The sequence below is a fragment of the Hyla sarda genome, chromosome 4, assembly GCF_029499605.1.
Source record: "Hyla sarda isolate aHylSar1 chromosome 4, aHylSar1.hap1, whole genome shotgun sequence".
Lineage (NCBI taxonomy): Eukaryota > Metazoa > Chordata > Amphibia > Anura > Hylidae > Hyla > Hyla sarda.
This window is the reverse complement of record NC_079192.1, coordinates 411,447,984-411,459,818: the sequence shown is the minus strand read 5'-3', so window position 1 is coordinate 411,459,818 and position 11,835 is coordinate 411,447,984. Positions and strand designations below refer to the sequence as shown.

The 11,835-nt window shown below is 45.2% G+C and overlaps 1 protein-coding gene across 2 annotated transcripts; it reads left to right on the top strand.

Annotated features, from left to right (window-relative positions):
* The first annotated feature begins 2,261 nt into the window (after nucleotides 1–2,261).
* LOC130267657 (E3 ubiquitin/ISG15 ligase TRIM25-like) lies at nucleotides 2,262–10,119 on the top strand. 2 transcript variants are annotated; one of them, XM_056517714.1, is made up of 2 exons: nucleotides 2,262–3,766; nucleotides 10,070–10,119. In XM_056517714.1, the coding sequence occupies exons 1-2, from the start codon at nucleotides 2,872–2,874 to the stop codon at nucleotides 10,102–10,104; spliced, it is 930 nt and encodes a 309-aa protein (XP_056373689.1). In that variant the 5' UTR covers nucleotides 2,262–2,871; the 3' UTR covers nucleotides 10,105–10,119. The 2 variants fall into 2 exon arrangements, with proteins under 2 accessions (XP_056373689.1, XP_056373688.1); XM_056517713.1 differs by lacking the exon at nucleotides 10,070–10,119 and having other exon boundaries at nucleotides 2,852–5,138.
* Nucleotides 10,120–11,835: the final 1,716 nt, after the last annotated feature.

The window sequence follows — 11,835 nt, the reverse complement described above, 5'->3', positions numbered from 1 at the left end:
AGATTCCCCACATTAGGTAGCCGTAGGACAGATTTCCCACATTAGGTAGCGCAGCAGTTTCTCCACATTAGGTAGTGCAGCACAGTTTCCCCACATTAGGTAGCCATAGCACAGTTTCCTCACATTAGGTAGCACAGCCCACTTTCCCCACATTAGATAGCGCAGCACAGTTTCCCCACATTAGGTAGCCGTAGCACAGATTCCCCACCTGGACTGTGCTACTTAAGTCTGCCTGCCGGGACTTCCTTTCGGAGGTGCGTGCTAGAAGTGAAGTCCTTGCGCGGCGCTTGTGATTACGTCACTCACCACGCGCACCTCCACCAGGAAGTCCCCACAGGCAGATGTAGGTAGCAGTTTAGTGACAGGACGAGACTGGTTGCCTCGTCATATGTGCACCGGGTCCCTTGTAGCAGTGTTTGCCGAAGTGTGTGAAGTCTTCCAGCATTTAGCCCTGCTTGCCCGAAGCAGGGCTAAATGCCTGAAGAACTCACCTGCCCGGTGCCCAGAACTGCATGTGGCTGATCGTTACAGCGGTTCTGACAGAAATGCAAAAAAAAAAACACCCATATGTGACCCCATTTTGGAAACTACACCCCTCATGGAGCGTAACAAGGCGTATAATGAGCCCTGACACCCCACAGGTGTTTGAAGAATTTTCGTTAAAGTTAGACGTGAAAAGGAAAAATGTGTATTTTTTTCACTAAAATGCTGGTGTTATCCCAAATTTTTCATTTTCACAAGGGGTAATAGGAAAAAGCCCCTTATAAAATTATGTGAGGGGTGTAGTTTCTGAAATGGGTCACATGTGGGGGGGTCCACTGTTCTAGCACCAGGGGGCTTTGTAAACACACATGGCCCCTGACCTCCCTTCCAAACAAATTATCTCTCCAAAAGCCCAATGGCACTCCTTCTCTTCTGAGCATTGTAGTTCGCCCGCAGAGCACTTTACATCCACATATGCAGTATTTCCATACTCAGAAGAAATGGGGTTTAAATTTTGGGAGGATTTTTCTCCTATTACCCCTTGTGAAATTGAAAAATTTGGGGTAACACCAGCATTTTAGTGAAATTTTTTTTTTTTATTTACACATCCTACTTTAACGAAAAGTTGTCAAACACCTGTGGGGTATTAATGCTCACTGTACCCCATGTTACGTGCCTTGAGGGGTGTAGTTTCCAAAATACAGTGGGGATCCAAAGTTTGGGCACCCCAGATAAAAATTTGTATTAATGTGCATAAGGAAGCCAAGGAAAGATAAAATTACAGATTAGACATTCTTATAATATGTCAACAAAAGTTAGATTTTATTTCCATCATTTACACTTTCAAAATAACAGAAAAAAAAAATGGCGTCTGCAAAAGTTTGGGCACCCTGCAGAATTTATAGCATGCACTGCCCCCTTTGCAAAGCTGAGACCTGCCAGTGTCATAGATTGTTCCCAATCATCATCTGGGAGGACCAGGTGATGTCAATCTCAAAGGTTTTTAATGCCCAGACTCATCTGACCTTGCCCCAACAATCAGCACCATGGGTTCTTCTAAACAGTTGTCTAGAAATCTGAAACTGAAAATTGTTGACGCTCACAATGTTTTCAGATGTCAATATCCTCTGTTCGGAATGTAATTAAGAAATGGCAGTCATAAGGGACAATGGAAGTTAAAGCAAGATCTGGAAGATCAAGAAAATATCAGACAGAACAGCTCGCAGGATTGTGAGAACAACAATTCAAAACTCATGTTTGACTACACAATCCCTTCGGAAAGATCTGGCAGACACTGGAGTTGTGGTACACTATTCCACTATAAAGAGATACTTGTACAAATATGGTCTTCATGGAAGAGTCATCAGAAGAAAACCTCTTCTAAGTCCTCACCACAAAAATCAGCGTTTAAACTTTGCAAATGAACATATAGACAAGCCTGATGCATTTTGGAAACAAGTTCTGTGGATCGATGAGGTTAAAATTGAACTTTTTGGCCGGAATGAGCAAAGGTACGTTTGAAGAAGAAGGGGAACAGAATTTAATGAAAAGAATCTGTGTCCAACTGTTAAGCATGGGGGTGGATCAATCATGCTTTGGGGTTGTATTGCAGCCAGTGGCACAGGGAACATCTCACGAGTAGAAGGAAAAATGGATTCAATAAAATTTCAGCAAATTTTGGATGCTAACTTGATGCCATCTGTGAAAAAGCTGAAGTTAAAGAGAGGATGGCTTCTACAAATGGATAATGATCCTAAACACATGAATCCACGGGGGATTACATCAAGAGGTGTAAACTGAAGGTTTTGCCATGGCCTTCACAATCTCCTGACCTCAACATAATTGAAAATCTACGGATAGACCTTAAAAGAGCAGTGCGTGACAGACAGCCCAGAAATCTCAAAGAACTGGAAGACTTTTGTAAGGAAGAATGGGCAAAGATACCTCAAACAAGAATTGAAAGACTCTTGGATGACAAGCAGCGGTGGCACGCACGTTAGATAAGCTGAAGGGTGCATGCGCTGGGACCTGCGTGTCAATCACACAGCGGTCCCAGCGCTGACATACAGTGGGTGGGCGTGGCGGCGGCGGGGCATCGCGTACCTCGTGCCACGCCTACCCGACTGTCAGTGGCTTTGATAAAAAGCTTTTTTTTGGGGTCATAAAAGCCTGCAAAAATTAGGTAAAAACATTGCTATACACACCACCTGCACACAGTACAAAGGCTGTGTGCAGGTTATTGTACACAGATTTCATGACAGTTACGCTTTAAGGGGTTAATAGTGAGTGATCTTGTTCTGCCCTGCCCTGTGGAGACAAGTATAAACCCGCCCTCTGGTTTCCGAGTGGAGAGAATTGTAGTTTCGTTTCTCTCTTCCTCTGTCGGCCATGGCGTCTTCTGCTCTGAGAGACGAGCTGGACTGTTCCATCTGTCTGATCACTTATACAGATCCTGTAATGCTGAGATGTGGACACAACTTCTGCCGGGTCTGTATTGATCGTGCGCTGGATACACAGGACCAGTCTGGACTTTATTCCTGTCCTGAATGTAGAGAAGAGTTTCAGGAGCGGCCGACACTGATGAGGGACATCGCTCTGAGAAACATAATGGAGAACTTCCTGGTTACTGATCCAACACCGACAGAACCCGGGATCTTCTGCACTTACTGTGTGGACTCTCCTGTCCCTGCTGTGAAGTCCTGTCTGCACTGTGAGGCTTCTCTGTGTGATAAACATCTGAGAACTCACAACAAGTCACCAGAACACGTCTTATCTGAGCCCAGAACTTCTCTGGAGAACAGGAAATGTTCTGTCCATAAGAAGGTCCTGGAATATTACTGCACTGAGGACGCTGCTTGTATCTGTGTGTCCTGCAGGTTAGACGGAGAACATCGGGGACACCAGGTGGAGATGATGGATGAGGCCTCTGAGAAGAAGAAGAAGAAACTGAGAAATGTTCTCCAGAAACTGATCCCAAAGAGAGAGAAGACTGAGGAAAGAGTCCGGAGTCTAGAGGAACGCAGGAGAAAAGCTCAAGAGAAATCATCTGGAGAAGCGGAGAGAGTCACTGCCCTGTTTATAGACATGAGGAGACGGCTGGACGACCTGGAGAAGAAGGTCCTGAGTGAGATCTCCAGGCAGGAGAAGGAAGAGTCACTGTCACTGTCTGCTCTGATCCATCAGCTGGAAATAAAGAAGGACGAGCTGTCCAGGAAGATGAGACACATTGAGGAGCTGTGTAACATGACGGATCCACTGACTGTCTTACAGGAACCAGACACAGGTGACTTGTGTGATCCTGAGGAGGGGGGAGGGGATGAGGACACAGGGGGACATGATAAGACACATGATGTAGATGATCTGGATGTGACTGTGATCTCAGACACATTCCGCACATTATGTGACATAATATCAGGTATAAGGATCTATGGGGAGGATCCTGCAGACATATTACTGGATGTAAACACGGCTCAGAATAATCTCCTTATATCAGACGACCTGAAAACTGCAACGGAGACAGAAATAACACAGAATCGTCCAGAAACAGCAGAGAGATTCCAGAAACATCATCAGGTGATGAGCAGAAGGAGATTTACCTCAGGACGACATTACTGGGATGTGGAGATCAGTAGATCAGGATGGGGGAGGGTGGTGGGGATGTGTTATCCCAGTATAGACAGGAGGGGAGATCAGTCATGGATTGGATATAATAACAAGTCCTGGGGTTTGGGGAGGTATAATAATGATAATAATGATGAGTATTCAGTGATACATGACAGTGAAGAGATCCAGTTACCTCACCAGATCTCCAGTAATAGAGTCAGGATCTGTCTGGATTATGGGGCCGGGCAGCTGTCCTTTTATGAGCTGTGTGACCCCATCAGACACTTACACACCTTCACCACCACCTTCACCGAGCCCCTTCATGCTGCATTATGGGTAGGGGGAGGTTCTATAAAGATATTAGGGGGAGGCAGAAACTGGGAGAAACCATCATAATATAATAAACTGCTGAGAGAAACTGACATCCTGATTGGTGGATTATTTAGCCAATGGGATGAATGAGGAGGCGGGGCTACAGGGGATGATTCCTACATGGCAGCCGTCCCTATGACTAGATCACATGGTCTCATTGATTGACACATTTCTACATATTGGGGTAATCAGGTGTTTAGAGGATTATTTCTGCCTTAATGATATTAAAGGGGATTTCACAGGGTAATATTGTCTAAGACCAAAGGGTAGAAATTCATATCCCCCATACTCATAGTGCCCCCTCTAAAGCTTCTACAGTAACCAGTGCTGTACATATAGTGCCGCCATAATGTTTCCTCTATTCTGTACATAGCAACATAATAATGTCTCCCAAAGTGCCCATATAATTGTGTTATAGATATATATATATAGTGCCGCCATAATGTGTCCTCTATTCTGTATATAGCAACATAATAATGTCTCCCAAAGTGCCCATATAATTGTGTTATAGATATATATAGTGCCGCCATAATGTGTCCTCTATTCTGTACATAGCAACATAATAATGTCTCCCAAAGTGCCCATATAATTGTCTTATAGATATATATATATATAGTGCCGCCATAATGTGTCCTCTATTCTGTATATAGCAACATAATAATGTCTCCCAAAGTGCCCATATAATTGTGTTATAGATATATATATATATAGTGCCGCCATAATGTGTCCTCTATTCTGTATATAGCAACATAATAATGTCTCCCAAAGTGCCCATATAATTGTCTTATAGATATAGGATCAGCTTAAGGGGTAAATATAAAATTATAGATTTTCTTGTCTATTGGGATGTATGAGAGACATTTTTTGTGTCGTGATCAGTAGTTTTAATTGCTACCATTATGATATAGATGGAAATTTTTTAGCACTTTTTATCACAATTCTGCACACAGGTATACCTTTTTATATATTTTTTTGATGGGTGTGATTTCATTTTTTATTAAGGTGGGGCCTTTATATTTTATTTCCTTATACTTTTTGAGAACCACTTCAGCTGCCTTGGAAATTGGCCCCCTGCTAATATGCTGCAGGGGTGCAAATTGGGCACCTGCCAGATTCAGCTCTTCACAATATAAGCTCTTTTCTATTGATGGCAGCATTTAAGGAGTTAAATGACCAACATCAGCGTGACTATTGGTGTCGGTCATTGAGTTGAGTGCCAGGTGCTGATAGCAGCCGTCACTCACTGTCTATGAAGTGAGCTCAGCTGCTGATCTGGCTCCATAACTACATGACACTATGCTGTAAGGCACTACTAGATCTTCCAGCCATTGACATATGCCGCAGATCCAGACTGTCTGTAGCATTGTATGTGGAGGATGGTTTCACGTTAATGCGGTTCAGGAAAGACCATTGTGTTGTAGGTGGGAGTAAGAGTTGGACAGTGAGTATGGATACTTGGCTGTCAGGTTGTTAGGTTTGTGACACCAGAAGTAGGGTTATAGTTAGTATGTGTGTCTGGTGGGGAGGGTTGTAGTATCCGGTGGGTAAAGTGTAACAACCCTGTAGTTAGCTGACAGTTCCCACTAACCATTACTCCAAAAGCAGCTATCCAGATCAAACTCCTTGGAATAAATACCTCAAAAGCCAGGATGTATGGATAACAGCTTGTCCTTTACTGATGTGCAGGTCCAATATACCAGAAGACAGTGATGATGATACAGGAATATCATACCTAATAGACATGTTAGGAGAGATAGCTGGTAGTAGTAACTATTGCAGTTCTTTAACAATCTGACCAATATGGACTTGTGGATTGTTTGACTTGTCTGTAGACTGACTTAACTTGACACTGACTCGACTTGGCTGAACTTCTGTTATAGCAGCTATCCAAGTGAGATGTCTGAGACATTACTGACCTAAGGACATCCAGAAGGAAGACTCCAGATGTTACTCCTTCACTTTGGACAGGGCGGCACAGAGGATACCAAAGACTTACTCTTGGGGTACAGGATAATGTCATGTTGGTACTTGGGGTACAGGATAATGACACTTGGGGTACAGGATAATGACACTTGGGGTACAGGATAATGACACAATAACACTTGGGGTACAGGATAATGTCATGTTGGTACTTGGAGTACAGGATAATGACACTTGGGGTACAGGATAATGTCATGTTGGTACTTGGGGTACAGGATAATGACACTTGGGGTACAGGATAATGTCATGTTGGTACTTGGGGTACAGGATGATGACACTTGGGGTACAGGATGATAACACTTGGGGTACAGGATAATAACACTTGGGGTACAGGATAATGACACTTGGGGTACAGGATAATGACATAATAACACTTGGGGTACAGGATAATGTCATGTTGGTACTTGGGGTACAAGATAATGACACTTGGGGTAAAGGATAATGACACTTGGGGTACAGGATGGTAGCACTTGGGGTATAGGATAATAACACTTGGGGTACAGGATGATAACACTTGGGGTACAGGATGATAACACTTGGGGTACAGGATGATAACACTTGGGGTACAGGATAATGACACTTGGGGTACAGGATGATAACACTTGGGGTACAGGATAATGACACTTGGGGTACAGGATGATAACACTTGGGGTACAGGATGATAACACTTGGGGTACAGGATAATGACACTTGGGGTACAGGATAATAACACTTGGGGTACAGGATAATAACACTTGGGGTACAGGATGATAACACTTGGGGTACAGAATGATAACACTTGGGGTATAGGATGATAACACTTGGGGTACAGGATAATGACACTTGGGGTACTGGATGATAACACTTGGGGTACAGGATGATAACACTTGGGGTACAGGATGATAACACTTGGGGTACAGGATAATAACACTTGGGGTACAGGATAATAACACTTGGGGTACAGGATAATGACACTTGGGGTACAGGATAATGACACTTGGGGTACAGGATGATAACACTTGGGGTACAGGATAAAAACACTTGGGGTACAGGGTAATAACACTTGGGGTACAGGGTAATGATACTTGGGGTACAGGGTAATGATACTTGGGGTACAGGGTAATGATACTTGGGGTACAGGGTAATGACACTTGGGGTACAGGATAATGACACTGACACATATGGTACAAAAAACACACCGAAACATGAGGGGCGGAGTCAGCAGAGTCATTTTAATTAGGGGGTGGAGTCAGCAGAGTCATCTCATCATTAGAGGACAGGGTCAACAGCAGGGCCAGATTAGGGCTCTAACAATACTCTAACTCTCACCACAGCTTTTTCTAATCAGTTTTGCTGACATTGGAAATATCATTCATAAACACATAGCAGTGTTACATCACGTCACAAATATTACAAGCCAATAATGTAAAGGTAATTCCACGCAAAGCCAGATCTCTACACACCCAATTATCACCCAGTGACATCACCACTCGCAATAATCAGGGCGACCCCTGGATTCCCACTAAAGGGAACTATCATTGTGGTAGGAATAGATGAATAGATAAATTCATGACCAATTCCAATACTTTCACCAGTATCAGTTATAATTAGTGTTGAGCGGCATAGGCCATATTCGAATTCGCGAATATTCGCGAATATATGGACGAATATTCGTCACATATTCGCGAATATTCGCATATTCGTAATATTCTCGTTTTATTTTCGCATATTAGAGCCTTCTTTACACCACACAAGCTGGAAGCAGAGAGGGATGATCACTGTGATGTGTACTGTGGGAAAAAAAAACAAAAAAAAAAAAAACGAATATTCGTAATTACGAATATATAGCGATATATTCGCGAATATTCACGAATTCGCGAATATGCGATATTCGCGATTAAAATTCGTATTGCGAATATTCGCGAGCAACACTAGTTATAATATCATAAGTTATATTAATTGTCAAACCCACCATGTGGTGTACAGTATTACCTGCCTAGATTCAGGAACACTTACACTTACCTACAAATACCCAATTTACTAATAGATCCATGTCGGGCATAACAAGACATATAGGGGGAGATTTATCAAAACCTGTGCAGAGGAAGAGTGGTGCAGTTGCCCATGGCAACCAATCAGATTGCTTCTTTCATTTTCCACAGGCCTCTAAAGAGGCCTGTGGAAAATGAAAGAAGCAATCTGATTGGTTGCTATGGGCAACTGCACCACTCTTCCTCTGCACAGGTTTTGATCAATCTCTCCCATAGTTGATAACCATGATGGCGTTGTCCCTAGGATAGAGGTCACAGGATTGGAGAGAGTGCGCCCTCCCCGGAGAGGGGGAGATTGGTGTAAGGCTTTGTTCAGACGGGAGGCGTTTTGGATCCTATGCATGGACTCACGTTTCCCGTCTGGACTCAACTACAGACGTGATTTACCGTATTTTTCGCCGTATAAGACGCACTTTTTCTTCCCCAAAACTGGGGGGGGAAAAAAGTCGGTGCGTCTTATACGGCGAATACACCCCTATCGCGGCGGTCTCCCTGCGGCCATCAACGGCCGGGACCCGCGGCTAATACAGGACATCACCGATCGCGGTGATGCCCTGTATTAACCCTTCAGACGCGGCGATCAAAGCTGACCGCCGCGTCTGAAGGGAAAGTGACACTAACCCGGCTGTTCAGTCGGGCTGTTCGGGACCGCCGCGATTTCACCGCGGCGGTCCCGAACAGCCCGACTGAATAGCCGGGTTAGTGCTTACAGGACACCGGGAGGGACCTTACCTGCCTCCTCGGTGTCTTCTCCGTTCAGGGATCCCCTGTATGGCCGGCGCTCTCCTTCCTCGTCATCACGTCGTCGCGTATGTGTGTCGGCGTGCGTAACGACGTGATGACGGCGACGGAGAGCGAGGATACCCGGCCGGCAGCAGAGACGTTCCGGAGCGACGGGGACAGCGATGGAGCGACATCCAGGGCAGCGGTGACGGGTCCGGAGCGGCGGGGACACGTGAGTATTACCTCCTATACCAGTGGTCTTCAACCTGCGGACCTCCAGATGTTGCAAAACTACAACTCCCAGCATGCCCGGACAGCCAACGGCTGTCCGGGCATGCTGGGAGTTGTAGTTTTGCAACATCTGGAGGTCCGCAGGTTGAAGACCACTATTGGGAACAAAATCTTAAATTTTTTAGATTTTGCACCTAAAAATAGGGTGCGTCTCATACGCCGGTGCGTCCTATAGGACGAAAAATACGGTATCTTATATTTATTAATGTTTTGCATAAGTGTCTGGTGATATGTATCCCTGCATTTAGTTTATATATTTTCTTTTTTTATATTTCTATTTCTTCATTTTTGATATATATATATATATCTTTTGATACATTTGAACAAATTCAGATGTCCTTTGATGAATTCATGCTTCACCTGCGGGTTTACGCCCATGGGAGGGTTACATACCCCACCTTCCTCTATTCATTATGGGACATTAGGGTATATAAGGAAGACATGCTGGTTATTGTAGTTGCCATGATTAAGACTTAGCGTTATGTCGAAACGCGTTGGTGCGTTTTGTGTTGCTATTTTTCTATGTTTTTATTGTTGCTCGTGCACTGGATTTTTATATGAAGAAATAAACTTGAAATTTTACCCAGCTTTGGGAGCCGGAACTTCCTTTCCTTCTCCGTGATTACTCCACCTGAGGACTTGGCCTCAGAGATTTATCCGAAGCTCCCGCTGGTTCAGGTGTATTGTGCCACGATTCCTGGCATCTTGGATACGACTGGGTAAGCTGATATACCTCCTTTTCTATTGCCAGATTAGGGCTGTCTCGAAGACGGACCGCTTCAGTATGATGGGGCCCCCAAACAATCCCCCTAAACAGTCCCCCCTCCCCGCCCACTGAGACTTGTTGCCGGCTAGCAGGGGTGGACTGACAACTCATGGGGCCCCCCATGCACCCGCACCCATATAGATGCCCCACCATAGGCGTGCGCACAGGGTGTGCCGGGTGTGCCCAGGCACACCCTAATGTCCGCGGCCGCGGAGCAAAAGGGGCTGCTGCCCCGGGCCCTGTAATTCCTGGGGGCCCAAAAGCAGCTCGCCCCTTTTGCCCCATGGGCCCTGATAAAGCCTGGCGGGCTAGGCATCAGGGGCCCGGCCAACATGTTAGTGGGAGGGGGCCCGGGGGGGGGGGCGTTTTGCGCCACACGCTACCCTTTTATGTTCGCCGCCGCCGTCACTCATCCCCAGGCAGCCAGTACCGCAATGGCTGTCTGGGAGATGGTCACGTGACGTGACGTGCGACGTCACGGGCGGCATCATAGAGAGGAGCGGAGCAGAGAGAGTCTCCAGCTCCTCTCAGTCCCCACACAGCCGCTTCCGGGATCCAGGCCGCAGCAGGGGACCCACCGCCGGATATGTGAGTATGTATAATGTGTGTGTGGGGGGTATTTATTATATAGTGTGTGTGTGAGGGGGGGTATTTATTATATAGTGTGTGTGAGGGGGGGTATTTATTATATAGTGTGTGTGAGGGGGGGGTATTTATTATATAGTGTGTGTGAGGGGGGGGGGGGTATTTATTATATAGTGTGTGTGTGTGTGGGGGGGTATTTATTATATAGTGTGTGTGTGTGTGTGTGTGTGTGAGGGGGGTATTTATTATATAGTGTTTGTGTGTGTGGGGGGGTATTTATTATATAGTGTGTGTGTGAGGGGGGGGTATTTATTATATAGTGTTTGTGTGTGTGGGGGGGTATTTATTATATAGTGTGTGTGTGGGGGGGTATTTATTATATAGTGTGTGTGTGGGGGGGTATTTATTATATAGTGTTTGTGTGTGTGTGTGGGGGGGTATTTATTATATAGTGTGTGTGTGTGTGTGTGTGTGGGGGGGGGGTTATTATATAGTGTGTGTGTGTGAGGGGGGGGGTATTTATTATATAGTGTAAGTGGGGGGGTATTTATTATATAGTGTGTGTGTGTGTGAGGGGGGGGGTGGTATTTATTATATAGTGTGTGTGTGGGGGGGTATTTATTATATAGTGTGTGTGTGAGGGGGGGGGTTTATTGTATAGTGTGTGTGTGAGGGGGGGGTGGTATTTATTATATAGTGTGTGTGTGTGTGTGAGGGGGGGTGGTATTATATAGTGTGTGTGTGTGTGTGGGGGGGGGTATTTATTATATAGTGTGTGGGGGGGGTATTTATTATATAGTGTGTGTGTGTGAGGGGGGGGTTTATTATATAGTGTGTGTGTGTGAGGGGGGGTGGTATTTATTATATAGTGTGTGTGTGTGTGTGAGGGGGGGGGTGGTATTTATTATATAGTGTGTGTGTGTGTGTGGGGGGGTATTTATTATATAGTGTGTGGGGGGGGGTATTTATTATATAGTGTGTGTGGGGGGGGGTATTTATTAT